Source organism: Centrocercus urophasianus, unplaced genomic scaffold (assembly GCF_019232065.1).
Source record: "Centrocercus urophasianus isolate 14NV4802_14NV808 unplaced genomic scaffold, USGS_Curo_1.0 seq_16, whole genome shotgun sequence".
NCBI lineage: Eukaryota > Metazoa > Chordata > Aves > Galliformes > Phasianidae > Centrocercus > Centrocercus urophasianus.
Genome location: NW_024884711.1, coordinates 20759578 through 20779811, shown reverse-complemented (window position 1 = coordinate 20779811; position 20234 = coordinate 20759578). Strand labels below are relative to the sequence as shown.

The window sequence follows — 20234 nt, the reverse complement described above, 5'->3', positions numbered from 1 at the left end:
GAGGGGGAGGGGAGGAAGAAATATTTGAAGAACTGATAAAAATTTTTATCCACAGTCTTCAACTCACCAGTGTAATATTCTAATCACCGAGAAACGCTTAGATATTAAGAAGTACATCAAATGACATCAGGGAACAGAAAAGGAAGCACAGGAGGGTAAATTCATTTCTTGAGACAAGCTTCATCATTAGTCACACCACCATGTTTCTCTGTTTCTGAATTAGTAGTCACTAGAAATGCTGCAGTAATTGTATTTTAAGTAACATTAAATTTGTATCTCCTTGTGAAATGCTACTTATCTTACACTCAGAAAGATTTCTCCTGGACTTTTAACAATCTATAGGCAAAAGGAAAGGAACTTTCAAACCTCCTACAAAGCAGTAGGAGTGAGCGTAGCATAGAAGTAAACTACATAGTCAAAAAAACTGGTATGCAAACTTTTTTCTTTGCAGCTCCTGGTATGAAGTCTCACAAAGCATTAACATAACTCCCTCTGTCGGCAATGACACGCAATGATATTGCTAAAATAGTTCTCATGATCTCTTACGGCAAATCTACTTCTAACTGAAGAGTTAGCACTCAGAGTGTAAGTAAGCTACAAATTCTTATATAGGCAGGCAGGCAGATCTCCCTTATTCCTCTCTGAACGAAAGGAATATAAATTTGCCAAACTGCCTGTGTATTAACCATTTCAGTGCTCAGCCTGAGAGTCTCCATATTGTGCAACAGATCCAACACCGTACTTGAAAATGTTCTCAAGTCGCCAATTTCATACCAGTTTCGTATACTCAGAGCTCAAAAAGTAAACCATCAATAATGTAATAAACAGTATAAAAATTTGTGTTACCCACATGGACTCACACTCAAGTATTCTATTCGAAAGTTATCTTCAAAGAATATCAAAACATTTGCTGCTTGACGATCCAAAGAAAAACTGTATGATCATTGCCTTCTGTTTTAACTGAAGCATCATCACATTTTTACAGAAATCTTTATGCCACATTGAGATTTGTTTCTTTATTTTATAAATGCTCAGAGTACATTTGCTTCAGGAGAGAAGATGAAGTAGGTAGAATGTTTTAAAAGAAAAACACAGCAGCCTGTTTTCAGATTACTGATGACAATTTATGGTCGCTATGAAACATTTCCTGTTGCTGAATTTTACCTTAGGGCAGCTTTCCACCAGCTACAAATTACCAACTATAGTGCAACGGTGACATCTAGTGGTCACTAAGAAGGGAATAAAATCCTTTCCTCTGCTGAAACTAAAGACTTTTATACACCAGTGCCTGCAAACTTGCAGGTTATAGCTAGCTATAGCTACCTAATCCACATTAAAGTAAAATATATGGAAAAAACCACAATTGTTATCCTATCTTTCCTATCCTTTTTTTTTTTTTTTTTAACTGATGTTTAATTAATAAAACGATCCTAAATGACAAAAGGCTTTTTTTTTTTTCTTTTTTTTTTTTCTTTTTTTTTTTTTCCATTGAATTATAACACTTTCTTCACCCGTGTTCATTTCAGTTTCTTCAACTTATGGAGTAGCGTTGATAGAAACTGACCCACAATGATAGCAAGTTACAGAATTTTGATCACTGTTTATGTATTTTTATTATTTCCTCAGTAAAATGACCAGTTATTGCCCAATAACTAGTAAAAATACTCAAAAGGATAAATTGTCTAATAACGTACATTTACATAGCTTCCTTTTAACAACATGGCTTTTGATTTAACATGAAAATTATCCTCTACAGAAAGACTTACATTAATTTATCACAGAATTAAGTAGTTTTAAATGGAGAAAGGAAGAAGTGCAGACACTGAAAAATGCTCCCAGAAAAGCTGCAACATCAGTTGCAAATGAGAAATACATATTGAAAATGACCATCAGTTATCTCCTATACTAATTCTTACAGAGAATTTGCTACCCTGTGCTTAGGTTAAATATGTGGAAATAAAAGAATACAATCTGACATAGACTTGCCTTTTGATGAAAGGAAAATAGTACATTTTTTTCCATATACCTAGAATTAGGAAATTAGTACATACAGTGATCCAAATGGATTGTAAGTTTTCATCAGTTCAGCTATTTCTGTGATAAGTTGATTAGTAAGAGGTAAATGTTTGACTATTATTATTTTGCAAGAATTTTGTCTTCTGCTAAATGTACAGTTGTCTTCTATATGGAAAATCTGGCTATTCTTTGTGAAAATAAGATACTACGGAGTGACTACAGCCTAGATTTAGTTCAGGACATAGCAATGAATGGGGAAAGATAAATGTTATGTATAGTTTGGCATTAGTATCTGGAAAAGACTTCAGAAAAGAAAATGTTTTATATCAAATTAAAAAAAAACTTTTGAAACATATGCTGAGATACATGTGCTCAAAATTAGCAAAAATACAGGACAGCAGGTGGCACTGGCAACATGCCAGAGCTAAAACAGCTGCGTTAAACAGGTATAAATTATCGATTGTATTATATCCGCATTATCTTTAATGCGATCAGCTCCTCTTTCATTATACTGCATCCTTTGGTCTAAGTGTTCATTCTGATACTGTTTCTTAGCCCAGTTTATTCAGCTAGTTGAAAAGATGGAAGAACATATATTCACACTGAGGTATTATGATAGGATAAGAGTTAGCAGGCAAGAATCACTGCAGGAGAAATTCCATCTTGATGCGAAAAAGAAATCTTTTTTTCTTGAGAACAATTAACCTTTGGGAACCACAGAACTAGGCCCATCTCACTGGAAATGTTCAAGACTGGATTTGAAAAGGCAGTGGATAAAATAACCTGACACTTGCTTTCAATATGATGCTGGCCAAATGATCTCTAAAGTCCCTTCCAGACTAGACTGCCCCATAATCCACTGCAGTTAAGCTACACAGCACATGTGGAGTTGCCAAGACACCACTCCAAGACAGATGTAAAATATGCATGGGTAATAAAACATTCTTACAAGATGCTTCTGCAGCTAGCAATTCATTATATGCTGTCAATAGAATAAACTAATGAGCTTTTCATAGCTTTCAGCTTCAGTGCTGATGTTGTTTCAGACATTCAAATGTAGCTCTGACTTTGAAGGCACACTTGTGTTTTTTATACATCATTCAGACATAATAAAGAGAAGTAAAGCCATTCATAACAAAGGTTATAGAGAAAAAAGACTTGAGGACCATGCTGACATGCAAGCAGAAACTTGACACTCTGATATTAATACTTACATTCTCTAATCCAAGAAGGACCAAGAGTGGGATTGTTGTCATTCCTCCTTGGATCCACTCTTCTAGAGAAACAGTGCCATCATGATCATAGTCAATTTCTTCCATCATTTCATGAAGAATCTACACAGTTTATTGAAAAGACTAATGAATTCCTTACTGTAGCACAACCAGACATTTAGGATCTATGATCTCTCATCTATGTGCAAAAACAACTACAGAAGTTATATGGTACCTATACATTTACATTTTAATAGAATCTAATATTAACAATTAGCACCTAAATATCCCAAACAAAAGTGCCCCTTGTGTACTTACTATGTACAAGCAAGAGACAATCAATGTTAAGACATTTTCAGGATTAAATCAGTTGTGTTATACATATTAATTACTATTTGCACTGAAGAAAAGCATTCAAATTTACCAAAGAGTGCTTTACATAGCAGATACAATCAGATAAAGATGTGAAAAAAGTGTTAATTTACAGCGTCATAGTCAAGCACAGACTATTATTATTTCTATCTTGCTAATATCTAGAATCTCATGTTGGCATGAAGAATCACAAAACGAATAAAAATTGCCTCTATAACCACAAAAACTGGTGATGCTTACTGGGCTCAGTTCAGTAATATCCCATTCAAGGTATTCTGCCACATGCATCATTTGTGCAATGATATTTTCCAGCTCCTACAGATGAAAAAAAAGAGTTACCATATTTAATGCAATATTAAAATTGTAAATTCTACTGCAAGCAAGTCCTAATTCAAACCTATAGCATTCAGTGACTATCAGCGCTGAAACATACAGAAAAAAAAAAAAAACACAACTTCACTTCTAATCATTAACTGACAAACAATTATTATTTTTTTTTAATTAACTTTTCACCAGTGAAACTGAAAATCAGAGACACACTGAGCAGAACAAGAAAACTATTATATTTTTTAAAAGTAAATATTTTGCATAGATTCATCTGCCTTCACAAAAAGTGCTTTCTGTGTGAGAAGGAACTGTTAGCTCCTAGTTGGCATGCTTCCTGAATTAGGAAAAATCTATTTTTCCTTACTTGACATGAAAGAAAGAGTAAAAAAAAAAACATTTATTCCATATTATCTGACTTTAATTTTTTCTCAGGACTACTCTGACTTCAACCCCATTAGTTTAAAGAATCAAAACTCATGAAGTTGAATTATTTGGATTTAAAATTCAAAGATTTCCCCCTATAGTCAGTCAGCTGAGGCATGCACTAGACAGAAATTCTACATTAATATTAATGGTAGGAAATAAGTATACATGTATCTTCTGACTGGATTTTACCAGAGATGTCTAGAGAAATTTTATATTTACTTTAACTGTTAAGTAAAACAAAAAAGCAACAACAAAAAAAAGTTACATAAATTTTGGAGCACTTGGAACACATCCTCATATAGCTATAACAACTGTAGGTAAAACCTGAAGGCTAAATTAAGTAAGAACTATGGAGACACATGACCTTTTCACTTAAATCTCAAAAGGAGTTAAAAGTGATATACTGTATACTGCTATATGTATGACTTGATTTTCCAAAGTGCTTGACATATGTACACAAGGCAGATGGTCAGAACATCTGAAACTCAGGTATGGAATGCCTTCCCATTTTAATGAAATCTTTGCTAATGTTGCTTTCATACACATCTCCAAGAGGCATATTAAAGTTTTAGGAGCCATATTAATGTATCCCGTATAGTAATATGATTAAGAATAAGAAGAGTATAAAATAAGACTCCACAGTAGCACTGTCAGCATTTGAAAATGTTTATGGTTGAAGAAACAGCAGCTTAATGGAAGAAATACTCAAAGTTTGCTTTCAAAACAGGCAACTTTCTGTTGACTATAATTTACAGTGGTTCTATTAATTCAAGAGTCACATCGTTTTCTACAGCTATACCATTAGGACATAGTCTTAAAACACAACAAAATATTTAAAGTTACCGAACTATCCAAGTATCCATTTCCATCTGTATCATATAAACGAAACATAACTAAAAGGAAACAAAAAGAAGGAAACACAGTTAGAAAACATAGTAACAACATTCTTTAATTAAAAAAAAAAAAAAAAAAGACAAACTGAGTTTCAAAAGACAAGCATTAGCATGATTATACTAACTGCAGATCCACCAAAGATTCTGCAATGCATGAGGTTCTCTCACTGCATCTCCTACGACATTGCTTCCAGTGAGACATAACTGCACCGTTTCCACACAACCCCTCCAGAACCTAACCTGTGAATGTGTTCCTGGCTTTTCCCAGAGATGGTCTGATCTGCACTGACAGGAAGTACAACCAAAAGACTCTCAGACATGACATCATATACAGGAAAACATGCAGTTCATCAACCAAATATTCATAAGCACATTTAAGTTACAATGCTATTCCAGTCTCCTGATTGCAGCCATTACAATTGCTTTAAAAATGCTTTCTGATCTACACTAAATGAAATAGAAGATCATTATTTTTAGTACCTAATTAGGAGAATCCAACAAAAAAAAAATTCCTCACAGGCTGCTAGCATAAATTCTACCTGTACCAAACTAGATTAATACAGTCTTGCCAATATGCTGAAGATCTGTCCAGACAAGAATCATTGGATTTTGGTGGTATCCAGAAGAAATATATACTTTCATATTTCTATCACTATCTGCCTCCTGCCACAAGAGTGGGCACATCCACTATTACAAAAATATTTCAAAGCAGCTTCTTCAGCTGATCATAGAGAGCAAAAGACTGCAAAGCAGGAAGATTTTACCTTTAGTAGAAGGCTCTAAAAGCCTAAAGATGAAAAACCAGGAGCCCACAGGCATGCCTCACTCTTTGTTCCTATCATCTGTGATGCAGTTTGTCAGAGTTCTGAACTCCCTAATCCCTAGAAGATCTATTTTCAAAGAAGTAAGAAGAGAGCTTATCTACAGGTGGTTGCAGGATGCTGTTATGCCTCAATTCATAGCAAAACCCAAGCAGTAATCAACTTATTAGATGCCTTGAAAAAAAAAATAACGTATGGCCTGTTCAGCAGTGAGCAGTACCACACATAGACCCATATGAAAATGGTCCCACAGTCCAGTAAATTCTGCAAGAAAAAGTTATCTTTTTCAGGCAACAATAGAAGGGAGTGATTAGAGCGAAGTTTGAAAAGAATTTGACTACTTTTGACTTGGAGCAAAACACACTTCACAGGTACATGGCTTGGATTGTATCCTTTCATCCCGTATCTGCTTCCCAAGTTGATCACTAAACTTTCCACCACATAATCAGTACTAGCCAATGTGATCTCACACCACTCTTAAGAGCTGTAATATACAATTTTTACTCTAGTGCTTTGTTGCAAGTTACAAAAGTCTATTAGTTACAGTCTAAAAAGCCTATACGAATATGTTTCTTAGCTTGTGAATTACATTGCTTCTGTAGAATATAACAGTTAGCATTAAAGCCATCAGAAATTGTAATATCCCTGCTAATACACTTCTGCCAAAGCTGCTGAGCTGTGCTCAATGTAAGACAGCTAATATTATATGGCAGAAATAGCATTAAGCATTCAGTTTCCATAGAGAATCAATGAATCACTAAGCAATAAAGTCATTTGGTTCTCTATCCTCCTCCAGTGCTATTGCAATACAACGGTTAAAATATGCTACAATTATCACAAAAGCAACAGGTGTTCAGCATCTCCTGTGCATTCCTCTTTCCAGAGAAGCAGTGTTTCCAACTTGTATATTATTTTTACCTTTAGCACCAATCAGTGCTTCAAATTTGTCATTTGAAAATAGAGATTAGTACAATTATAACTGTTCCACTTCCGTAGCAAAATCTCCACTCATATATGTATTGGGTATCTGTGTGCTTGTTTAGATTGAATAATTACCCAGCTGGCATGGTATGCAAACATTTTCCATTCACACCCTTCTAAATATCTGTGTTCTTGCTGATTTACCCAATCTAAGTGAAAAACGAACAATAGCAAAATGATACAAATAATTGAGCAAAAATCTTAATAAAAACTACAGAGCCCAAGTTAATTCTTCATATTTCTGTCTCACACCCTTACATGGCAGCACTGAATGACCACATCTATCTATTACAAGAGTACATGCTTTTTGCAAATGATGTATAAAAATATATTAAAAAATAATTGAAAATATTAGATCACTTGCTGCACTGCTGCAATTTCCCCTGCAACTTCTGGATTTTTAAGCATAGAAGTTATAAAAGATGGCATCCCAGAAGCACCAAAAGTTGTAAATTATGGCCATTCAAGAAGAAACTGGGGAACTGGAGATATGTGCCCAGCATCCATGAACATACTGAGAAAAACATACAAATTAAGAAGATGGTCTGTGCTGATGTCATGTCCCTGATAAAACTCAAACAATTGTCAGCTAAAATGACTTCCACCATTGAGGTCACTAAAGGAAGAGAAGTTGAGCCATGGAATACCACTGTTCGCTTCCTCAGAAGTGCCCTGCATATTTACAAGATGCCTTTTTTACACATACAAGAATGACAGCGCGGGAGGACAGAATAGAGTTTCTGCAGATCAAGTTTACAAGTTGGTCCACTGAGCACAGAGGTGCTTAACATCATAAATGTACTAACTATATGTAGTATGTCCTTAAAAAGAAAACTTTAATTATTCCAATGCATCTCTTTTATAACAGTTTGGGATATATTTAGTCCATAGATGGTTTGAGAACAGACATGCGGAATGTTTTAAACACGTGAGTTTCATTGTGCTGGCAACTCTGGAATATTTCTTTTTTTTTTTTTTCCCCTCCACTGCAACTAATTCTTATTCTACTCTGCAGCCACAGACCTATTATACAATTATTTCAGACAAAGGGTTAAATTATACCATTCATTTATAAGGAGGATTCAGATATAATCATTAGGGAAATCTACACACTAGTGATATGATGTAGTCTAAACTTTATACACTAAAAAGTGACAGGGTAGCACATCAATCTAAGCAATAACCATACCCTTAATTCATGTAATAAATCCCTATAACCTCAAATATATTTAATATATAAATACAATACATATACTAGACAAGGATTTAGCTCATAAATCGTACATAGTCTTTTGCCTATACAGTTCCTGCTTGGGAAAATCTGTGAAATATTCTCTACATTAGAATAATCCTGTTCTTTCATCTCCCTCCCTTTTTCATTGTACTGGTTTCTGACACCAGGGGAGGCACTTGCTCTTCCTTTCACATCATGCTCAGTGCATAGAGTTCCTAACAGCTCTAATATGGTTTGCATGAATTGCTATACAGTGAAACAGTTACCATATTGTTAGCTGAATTCAGTCCTAGAATCCTAGCTGCCATTTGCTTATGTTTGAAATGCACATAGACAAATACAGCCTCATATTTTAATAACATAATACGAAATTATGATTACCAAATTTAGGGCTGACTCTCTACAATTTCTGTCAGTAAACTTACAGTACAAAATTTTAATTGTAACTTAAGTATAGGTAAACAAAACATCAGAGTTCTTCAAAAACACATGGTCAGGTAACCTGGTAATGAATTTCTTTCTCCAACAGCTTTCTGTTTCCTATCATACTAAACTTTTGTTTTCCATACAGCACTGAAGCCATATAATTTTGATAGTTTTGTATATTAAAATATGCCTGGTCTCTAGAAGAACTTTGATTGTTTACCTGTTTAAAAAATTAGCTTCTAGAACTCCATAAAGGAGAAACATACTATTTTTTTCTTTTTCTATGATTTGCAGATCACATTGTTTTGTTTCTCTTTTTTTGTTTTTTTGCTTTTTGGTTTGTTTGTATGCTTTTGTTTTTTAGCAGACAGAGATTTTTGGCTTTAATGAATGAGGCCCCTAATTCAAAAATCCTATTAATCCTAACTCCCAGAATCAAAAGTTCATTGCACTACCAAAAGCAGTATAGACTGGGATCACTTTTTACTTTCTTGAATTCACGAGAGATCCCAAAGCCCAAATTCTTCATCTGAATTAGCTCACGTTCTACAGATTATTCATCACTTCTATATCTACACTGCATACCATCTACAGTGTATTTCATTTGCTTTTGATATAATTTTTCATTAGTTTTCCTTGAAAACAAATGTATATATAGAAGTAAGTTTATGTTAAAAAAAAACAAAACACAACAAACACATAAACAACATACATTCTAGCTTGTCTTCAGGTCTTCCTCTTTCTAGCAGTGATAAATAACAAACAATGTCTTTCAGCTGGATCGCATCTGGTAAATTCAAGTTGGCAGGTGTAGGAGGTCGGGATGTAGAGGTACCTTTGTTAAGTCTCAGACCTGGAAACAAAATACATCCTTTGTTACTCTTAATGTAGGATATAAGCAGAGAATACAATCCAGAGCTTTTACGTACATGCATGCACCATTTTTAAATTTGAATCACATATGATTTCTTAATTTAAATCAAGCTGTGAAATTTTTAACAATTGACATACATAGTTTATCCAAAAAAATGCAGAATTAAAATGAGAGTGAGATACTGCACAGGTAAAGCAGGCTATAAGAAAAATAAATCAAGTATGGGAAAAGTAATCCCTGCCCAACTCCCTGTTCATTTCTCAGTGCTTGTAAAAGTTTTTTCTAATTACAGATTGTTTACAGATATAATATTTAAAGACGTTTTAATGACAAAGAAAACTCTGAAAACACTCAAATGTGTAATCTTCCCCAAAACAGAGCTAATAGTGTGTCACAGCAACATATATTTAAAATGTGAAAAATCTGACTACAGAATATTATGAAAATATACATAGAATTTAAGCATCTGTCATAATTGCTCAAATGTCATGATTAAGTAAGAGCAAACTGGTATACAAAAAATAAAATTTGAGTGAAGTTCATGTTTTCAGGGAGATATACACTAACTGTAAATATTTAAATGAAAAAATAGATTTAATAGAACTATATTCTACTAGTGGAGCTTGCACGTCAGTAAGTAAAATTAAAATTAAGATAGTATAAAATGTTACTAAGATGCTATCTTTAATCACACAGTTTACACAAACAGTACACGTGAATCCTATGCACAAAATAAAAGTTATTATAAATCTGAGACCCACTCATCTTCAAAATGCATAGTCACATTCCACCGAAAAATGAAAATGATATATAAGCTTTAAGATAAAGTTTTAGATTATGATCAGCTGCAAGGTACAAGGCAAATCATAATGAGAAGTGGAAGCAAGTGGATGCTGTACTGACTTACAGTGCTGATGCTTACCTGGCATCTGTTTCCATCTTTCTTCAGACACTTTAACTGAAAATACAATTTATAAACAGACATGAGTGGACTGAAATAAACCAAGTGAAAAATGGGGACGTAGAGAGACTTATGAACCCCGCTTGTGATCTTCACTAGCTCGTGTGTTCCTTCTCAATTTCCAGAAGAATGCCAAATATATCTGTCAGATTTCTTTCTCAATATGATCAGGTTTTTTTTTCCACCACTGTTAACATTTAAAGACTGCTAGATATCCTAAAATGAAACTTTTGTAATTTTCATTTGCACATGACAATGTACAGATACCTACTTTCTCCACTTTGAATGCTTCAAATAATAAAAAAATAAAATCTAGTTTAAATCTCAAGCAATCAAATTGTCTTTATAAAAAGCATATTTGCAGGCACAAATAATGATAATTATTGCATGAGATGAACTGCACTGTCTCTCTAAATATGCTTTGGATATAACAATTTATCAACCAGCCCTTCTGGAATTACACTATATACATGTGGAAAACTACTAAACTGAAGATGAAAATGAACTACTAAATAGAAAAAAAAATGTGTGAGGGAGAAAAAGTTTAGGAGTTAACAGCCATTCTAAGAAACTTAGAATACAGTTTTAACAGCAGAATTCACTTTTTTTTCCTCTTGTTTTTTAAACTGCTCCTAAGAATCAAAAGTATCAGAGGGAATTACAACAAAAGCGAAGCTGAGGACAGCCTATACTGGGCAGAATTCAGCAATCAATCTGACAGTGACCTACAAACAGCCACTATCATCTCTACGTAAAAAGTGTCAAAGCCAATTAGTACTGTACACTAAGGCATCTACAGAAATCTATAGAGCTTCATACCTGCAGAACACTAGCTAGCATTTTGGCTAGTAGCATTTGTATCAAATTCACAGTTTCTGCATAAGTTGCAATTTGAAGACACCTAATCTTAACATGAAGAATTCTGGCAATTAAGAACCCATCAAACCATTTTGTAGAATGTTCTAAATGCTTGATTATCCCAGCTGTTCAGTATATGATTTTTTTTTTTTTTACATTAGCCTAGCTTCTACTTCTAGCTATTTAATTTTGACAGAGTTCCCAAATTAGTACTGTGCCAAATCAAAGATTTCAAGTTAGGATAATCATATTAACTCTATTCTCCAAGAATTAATGAAAAGTCTTATAAAGTTTTCTAAGTTGAAAGTTTTAAACGCTGTTTTGCCTGGAAGTATTTCAACATGTTATCATCTGCACTTAGGATCATGTTTCAGAAAAATGTTTAAATGTAGCATTAAAATTTTACACTGCACTAAAGACATAGCTTTTACACAGGATAAAAGAACCACTGCTAACTGTTAGAGGGCATTCAAAATATCAGTAACTGTAAGTATTTAAGATTACTGAGAGCAGCACCATAACTAATTAAGAGAAGCAGCAGTAATTGGGTAGAGAAACTGCGAAGCACAGCAGAAGCCTCCTGCATGAGGCTCTGAAGGTTTTTAAGTGTTTATAGTAGTCAGCAAGACCATATAGGCATAGCAATTTGATTAGCATTAATGGAACAAATATCATCTACTTTGGTGCCTCAGCTGCAACATTGCTGTGAATTAAAAAGACAAAACCATTAAATATCCATTTATCTTCACAATATTCCTTGCTCATGCATGAGTAAGGTTATCCAATTTCATAAATATCAGAACAAAAAAGAAGTGCACGTAGTTTAGAATTCTACATATTTATCACTACTGGAAAGTAAGTGGCAGGGGCATACAACTTTCAGTTCTTGTATTACTTTGACTGTATTACTTACCTCCAGAAAGGAGCGGGGGTTTGTTTTTTATTAATGGGCTGCAGTGAGAGATTTTGTTGCTAAATGATGTAAAAAGATGCTCAATGAAATCATCAGGTAGCTCTGCCTCCAGAAAAGTCTTCATGAACAGCTTGAATCCCTCTAAATCAATTGTCTAGAAGGGAAAAAAATATAATAGAAATTGCTTCCTTTTTAAACACTTTCAAACTAATGAATCAGAAAATATTCTGTTAGAAAATATTTTAGACTATCTTCAAAAACATTGATTCCTGAAGATACAGCTTTCATACTTAGTCCAGAAGTGACTGATTATTTAAATATCACTTTGGAAACCCACTGTATTTGTTCAATTGCCTAGAATACAAGATGAGGCAGTCCATAGCAAATTCAGAGCATTTCTATAAAGATCCCTAAGTGCCATCCTGACCAGTTTCTTGATTACAGTGTAGTTTAACAACTAAAGGTAAGGTTACGGAACTCATGGGGATGTACATACCAATTCTTATCTTTTCTCATAATGATGCAGACAACAAGCAGGGGATTTCTGGATGCCAAATTCAGGCAATTGAAGGCCACCTGTCTTCTCCAGGTGGAAAAATAGTTTGCTGGTATTTGTCAAAGAGAAACAGATCAGCTCTAAAAGTAAAATTAGTTGAAACTTCACACTGTGTGGGTTGTTAGGGAGGTTGTCAAATTGAAACATTTTTCATTTAGTTTAATTTCATTTTGCTTTTGGCAGCAAAATGATTCCTTGCTGATTTCTACCTGATAAGGAAGTATTATCTGTTTTAAGTAGTAACATGAATGTAAACCTACAATCCCATTTTATCCTTTTTAATACAAAACTTCTAAACAGATGAGAAATGCATGAGAGATCTTAAGACAGTTTCACTATTATCTCTGAAATAACTGTGGCACAGTTGCATACGTATTAATGATGATACTCAGTTACATGTGATTTTAAGAAAATGGCTTATCACTCATTAATTGATAAAATATAAACTGTCGCTGTCTTTCACTTTAGATCAGAAAGTAACTTCAGTAACTTTTCATCTTTGAATATTTAAAAGAGAAAGGCCTACAATTCCACAAAATCAACTTGTTGAAAACTCTCCGTGCTTGGGAAAAATTCTGCTCTTGTCTGTTGAAGTCTAGTTCAACACCTTATGTTCAGTACAGTCAATACAGCCTTAGGAGAGAAAAGACTAGCAAGACTTGAAATCAGGCCAGGAAAAGTAAAACGGAAACTAGATTTTCACACTGTTTCTGTGACTTCAGGATCTGAGACACAGTATATATTATATTAAAGTCATTGTAAAAATAATTTCAAAGCTTTGGAGTAGTGATTTCTCTCCCTCCGTCCTCTTCCCCCCACTCCCTCCTCCCCCGATTTTTTTTTTTTTAATATGAGACAAAGAAGTTTTATTCCTACATGAAATAAGGCACTGAGGCAAACACCTACCTGCCTCAGGGTAATGTTTTAGATGCATATCACTCTCCTTACTAGAAACTAACAACACAGATTGCAAAATTTGATCTTGTGCAAATCGTTACTGGAAATGCAAACTTGGCAAATGAGCTGACCTTCTCATATAGAACACCTCATTTGGCAAAGAAACTGAGTGAAACCAACAGAACTCTCACCTATTAAACACATAAACAGCAGAAAACAAAACAAAAAAAATGCCTACAGGAGGCTCAAAATTGAAATAGTCAATCTTGGACACAGAATACCTTATCATCATACAGTTTCAGTCACTACCTTCTAACTTGGTAAGTCACGTACTGTTTCAGTAATGCTTTAAGTTTTCATCCTCAGTAATAAAGTCCCTGAGAGCCACTTCAGTGTTTATGAGCAATGAAAACACAGAAGCAAAAGGATATAAGTTAGCAACCAAGGTCATTAGATTACATGATATAATTTTTTTTTTTTTTAATCTGCAAGCATAGCAAATACACCAATCACTAAACCAACTGACTTTATCAACCTGAAATTACTTTGTGTTGTTCACCAATGATGCATTTGTTAGCTCTTTCATTACATTACATATAAAGAAGAATAACCAAGTGAAAAAGAGAAATAGAAAAACAAAAGAGAATCCAATTAGTTTACGTATGGACATACAAGATATCTCTGTACTACATAAGGCTTTACTATCATTATTATTTTCCTTGTTTGTATGTGTCTGCTAAAATATTCCTTAAGATTATAGATATAGATTTCTAAACTGCTGTTTCATTAATATTAGCCAAGGTGACAGCAATAACTAAATCTGTTATGCCACATTTTTCTATTTATATGCTTAAAATTGTGCCTGGGTAGAGATACGAGCTAAAAAATAAGGTTAAATTGTTATGCTTCCTTCCTCCTGCTACTCTCTTTCTGAATGGGATTGAAACTTTTCATTATTTTCTGAAGATGTTCAGACCAGTATTTATCCTTATGTCCTCCAAAGCAAGCAAGTATTCCAAACATATTTTCTGGCCACGGAAGACAGCTGATATTATCACTCGGTTGTCACGTCTACTTAATTTTCTGACACACTGACTGCCACTGATTACGGTGCCTAGCAAAGGAGAAAAGAGTGGCTGTTCTAAAAAGCTATCTCACAGTTAGATTTATTCAACTGGAAGTTCTTTATCCTCTGTTCTCTCATACTTTCCCCCCCATGGAAACAGCAGGATTCATAAAACAAATCAGATGTCACATATCTGAAAGTGCTCAAATGAAGCTACAAGTTCAGCTAGGAGCTGGTAAGTGAATTAAATACATATCAGAAACATTGATAATTGTCCAAAATCGAGATGAAAAAACACAAGCTGTACCAAATGAACGTGTAACAGTCCTGGCTTAAGAAGGCCTATGAACAGATCCCTGTAGTAAGGTTCTTGTCTATACAAAAAAGACAAAATCCTTGATTCTAAAACTCCGTAGCTGAATAGCAACTTTCAAGAAGACCTGTGCAGTCAGAGCAAATTAGCCTGATAGGAGCTAAAAGGTACCACAGTCATATTTGAAGATTTGTTTTTGTAAATGTCTCTAGAGTACACAGCAAAACTGAGCTAGACTAGCAGGGCTAGTAGTAGTTTAGATTATCTATCTAGTTTAGAAACAAAAAGGGGAGGTTTTTTAAGAAAGGCTCACCCACAGATATTGTCAATGTTTTGACTATCATCTCTCTCACTGTAATATACATAACCATTATAGAACAGCAGAAAAAAAAAAAAAAAAAAAAAAAAAATTAATATCTTAAAATAAGTCCTGGGAGGACCACCATGAAAGACTCACGTTACAATTGTACTGTTCTCACTCATTTTTAGTACTGACTATATTTCAATTAGAACAGAACACTTAAAGATATGAAAACATTTGCTGAAACTCAGCGTAATGTAAACTAACTTTCAGAGAAGAGAGGAACAACTCACAGTATTATGAACATGTTCCTTTTCTGCAGTCATATGTTAGTTTTATTTTTTTCCTCAGTGAAATTTTACTGTTCAAAACTACGAAAATGCCTCAGTAAATAAACAGTCTTTCTCTAATTGCTAGCATACTTTCTCTGCACCAAAGGGACCACACAATGCTTTTGGAACCAAAAAGTGGGGGAAAAAAAAGATTTTACATATTTTACTATGATTTCAAAATAATTCATTGCTTTTGAAGAATTCATAAGCATTACTTAACTAGTTCCTATCAATAATGTGAGAACAATATATAAGATATAATCATGGATGTTGTTTTCTTAAGTGTGCATGCTAATTGCTTAATTCTCAACAGTTGCTTAGCTTCCAGAAGCTCCAGCTGAATTCAAATGAACTTCTGAAAGAAGGTTTTTGCAATTTGGAAAGCATTTTCCATGATGCTTCCCAAATGAGAGAATGAGTGCGTGCACGGAGGTACTAAATTGACTACAATTAACCTGACACATGTATTAATTCATTGCGTTTCACAGGAGACAAGTTGGGAGATTATGGTCACAAGTTTAGTAAAACAAAGTATAGAGGATAAAGAAGGACAAGCTCAAAGCAGCCAACAACTAAAGGAACAGGAAAGAACTTCCAAATCATTTTGGCCTAAATTTTATGAGGAAGAAAAAAATAGTCTGTTCTGTTCAGCTGTGATACAAATGAAAAACCAAATGTACCAAATGCTTTGTAAGTAGGCCACAGAAAGGAAGGCAGGTGTCATTATAATTATTATATATAAATGAATTCCTATTATATCTTTTAAATAACTGATTTGCCAAGTTTACTGGAGCACCATCTCCCATCTTTTACAATTTAAAAAATAAGCTGTATGAAGAAAAACTACATAAATCTTCATAATTTGTAAAACATTGTTGCTTTATAGCAATGTTTGAGTAATGAAATTTTATTTGGTACTGAAATATTCTGATGTGAGTCCAGAAAAGTACACATTCAAAAGTACCATCAAGGTTCTGCTAATTTAAAATATAACATCCACATAAAAATTAATTTTACTACTAAGAAGCAGCTTCAGTATTCATCCTCTCCCAGTCATACATTCTTATCACTCTTTCCAATCACCTAAAATTCAAAATCAAAATGTATATCTACTTTGGGAGAAAAGAAAAGGAGAGAGGACAGAAGGCAGAAGTAGAACTGCACATTTTAATTTTAAAGTCTTTGTAGCAAATACACATGTCAAATATTGATCACTTTTAGTTTTTCTGAAAGCAGATATTAAACTGGACTCACTATGGCTCAAGGTATAAATTAAAAATATGCATCTTTTTAATGTCACAAATTGTCAGAGACAATCCATAACATTTAATTAACCATCCACTAAATTTCAAAATTAATTCCAAAATCAAACTCCAACAAGCATTTAATCCATTGGTATTGCTTTTCTGTAAGTTTCCCCCCTCCCCCCCAGTATGAATCCATACTGAAAAAGATAAAGCAAAGCAAAGTTTATCATGAGTTCTAAACGACTGACTGACTGCTGAAAGAATCTGGATTTGCCTCTATGTAACATAACAGATTTACAGATTAAGCCATCCTAGAGTGTCTTTCACACCTTTATTAACTGCACTCACTCATTAATGCACCGTGATGAGGTATGGCTTCAACTTCACAGCACCGCACAAACTTAGTAACATCTAATTCAATTTTATAACTATAAAACCAAGCAGCTAATTACAGTCTAATGAGAACAAAGTATGCGAGCTCAGAAAAAGAACTATGTGCCTCGATTTGGATATTGATGCCCTTATTCACAGTAGGATCTTGAAGAGTGCTATTTTAAAGTTCCATTAATCCATATTAATCCTCAAGCCTTCAGAGGGGAAGTGCTTCAGACCTTTGATCATCTTCGTGGCCTTCCTCTGGAGTCACTCCCACAGCTCCACGTCATTTTTCCCTGGGGGCCCCAGGACTGCATGCATTACTCCAAATGGGGTCTCACAAGGGCAGAGCAGGAGACACGAGCTCTCCTGCATTTCTGATCACCCCTCTTTTGATGCAGCCCAGGATACAGCTGGCCTTCTGGGCTACAAATACACACTGCTGGCTCATGTCCAGCTTTCTGTCCACTTCCTTCTCCACAAGGCTGCTCTCAATGAGTTCATCTCCCAGTTTGTACACACCTCTGGGATTGCCCTGACTCAAGTACAACACCTTGCACTTGGCTTATTGAACCTTCTTGGGCTCTCATGGGCCTACTTTTCAAGCCTATCTAGGTCCCTCTGAATCCCTCTTTCTTCTATTGTTAGCTTCTTAGCTTAATGTTATCAGCAAACTTGCTTATGTCTAGACTGTAAATAGAGATGTTGATGAACATCAATGCCAAAACAGATGCCTAGGGAACACCACTCATTAGATCTCTACCTGTATCATACAGCTCTGACCACAACCCTCCAGCTGTGACCATTCAAACAATTATTTATCCATCAAATAGTTCAGCCTTCAAATCTATCTCTACAATTCAGGGATAAGGATGTGATTTAGAACTATGTTAAAGGTCTTGCACAAGTCCATGCAGACATTAGCTGCACTTTGTTTGCCCCACTAATGCCATCACTTCATCATAGAAGACCACTAGATTGGTCAGGCCCTTGATGAATCTATGCTGGCTCTTTCAGAACACTTCATTACCTTGCATGTGACATAATCCAGCTTCCAGAATAATCTGGTTCATAATATTCCAAGGCACACAGGTGAGGCTCACTAGCCTGTAGTTCTGGGTCTTCCTTTCTCCTTTTCTTAAAAATGGAATAGATGTTTCTCTTTCTTTTGGTGAACAAATCATTGTTTTAATCCTTTGAACGAGGAGTGATGATGCAAATTGTAGACAAAACGAGTATGAGAAGGTTATGTCTGAATCAGGAAGGAACAGGGGGAGTGGTGTGAAAACAGCGAATAACAACCCTTCTATCAAACTTGCTGGCACCTCTGTTTCCACAGCATCTCTCCACCTTATTTTCCTTAATTTTGCTGGCAGCTAAATACTTATGGGGCTAGAAAAAAGGCTATAAATGAGCTACAGACATCAGATTTGGACACTTTATAAATACCAATCATATATAAAAATAACCTACTTGCAGCAGACAAGTTGCAGACACTTGGAAGAAAGATAGCAATAAGGCAGGTAAGAGGGGTTTTTTTTAGTTATAAGGAATAATTTGAATTCAGTGGAAGGACTGATCTGCAATAACTTCTCTTTATATAATCTCACAATCCTACTACATGTGCACCTAGGAAGTACTGTATTTCTCTCCTCTCCAGCTGCTAAAACCTCCTGGAAAATTCTGTAACAGTTTCGACAAAGAATTCTGATCTATTTTGCTATACTTCTAACACAATGTGTCAAAAAAGAAAATTCTGGAGAATTTTCTGGAGAAAATTTGTTTGTCTGGCCTGTGATCATTAATGTGTGTTTTTCAACATACTATAGGAACATGACATAACAGTAATCACGCATTAAAAGACATATGCAAAGGAATGATGACCATTTCATTAGAAGAAAATGATACTAAGGAATCTTGACTGCAGAGAGTTGAAAGCCACCAAGAGATTAAAGCTTCAGCAGCTAGGAAGAAAAATAAATTACAGCTTAGAAAAAAAAATCTACATTTTTCAAGAGCATTTCCAGCATTACATTGATCACATTCACTAAAAAGTGCTTGGATCTGAAAACACAAATGTAAAATCGTGAAAAATTTGGATTTTTGTAAGTATTAAAAATGTGCTTAAAATCTGCAATTTTATTCTTCTGCATTGAATATTAGAATCTGACAACAAAGTAAATTATTTTCTACAGTATCATCATGACAGGTATTTCTTTGCAGATACACAATGTTTCTCACGGATACATGATGTGAAGATTTTTATCACATTAATAGCAGTAAAGCATATATATGTATTCTAATTCACTTTTTACTCTCCATTGCTGGAATAATTCAGAGCTCTTCCTACTCTTCAGTTTTGAGTTTCTTGTACACATGAGACTCCAAGGAAAAAAGAAATGGAGGACAGGCAAAGCTTAATAGGCTTAAAAATTTCTAATTACCATGACAAATGTGTTCTGTTTCTCCTCAAGCAGTGATAAATACATTATTCTAATTTAATACTGGTTCATAGATTATGAGTCTCTGGATCACAGAGAAAACAGGAATTGGAGGACTGGTTTCCCAGTGCCTGCATTAAAGTGGAAGCTATGACTGTGCTGGGAAAAATAACAGACAATATCAGGTGTTTTCTAATTTTGTTTTACAAATATATAGACCAATACTCATCTAAAAACAGGGGACAGCTCAGCCCTCTGATCTCCTGATTTCAGCAACAACAGGCTATGAGTATGACTAACATACTTTGTTCTGACTAGAAAGTAGAATGACTTCTAACATCATGTATGCTGGTGGGGAAAGGCTGAACTCCATCGGTATTGCTAGCTGAGAAG

At 34.5% G+C, this 20234-nt stretch overlaps 1 protein-coding gene across 3 annotated transcripts in view; it reads right to left on the bottom strand.

The window, feature by feature from the left end:
• The window catches only part of DGKB (diacylglycerol kinase beta), a 326408-nt gene that overhangs the window by 240005 nt on the left and 66169 nt on the right, over positions 1-20234 (bottom strand). For all 3 annotated transcript variants that reach the window (XM_042816926.1, XM_042816927.1, XM_042816928.1), the window contains 6 exons: positions 12314-12467; positions 10504-10539; positions 9420-9560; positions 5196-5245; positions 3840-3914; positions 3231-3350 (listed from right to left, as the gene is read on the bottom strand). In XM_042816926.1, coding sequence (XP_042672860.1) covers positions 3231-3350; positions 3840-3914; positions 5196-5245; positions 9420-9560; positions 10504-10539; positions 12314-12467 — 576 coding nt within the window. The remainder of the gene's footprint in view (positions 1-3230; positions 3351-3839; positions 3915-5195; positions 5246-9419; positions 9561-10503; positions 10540-12313; positions 12468-20234) is intronic.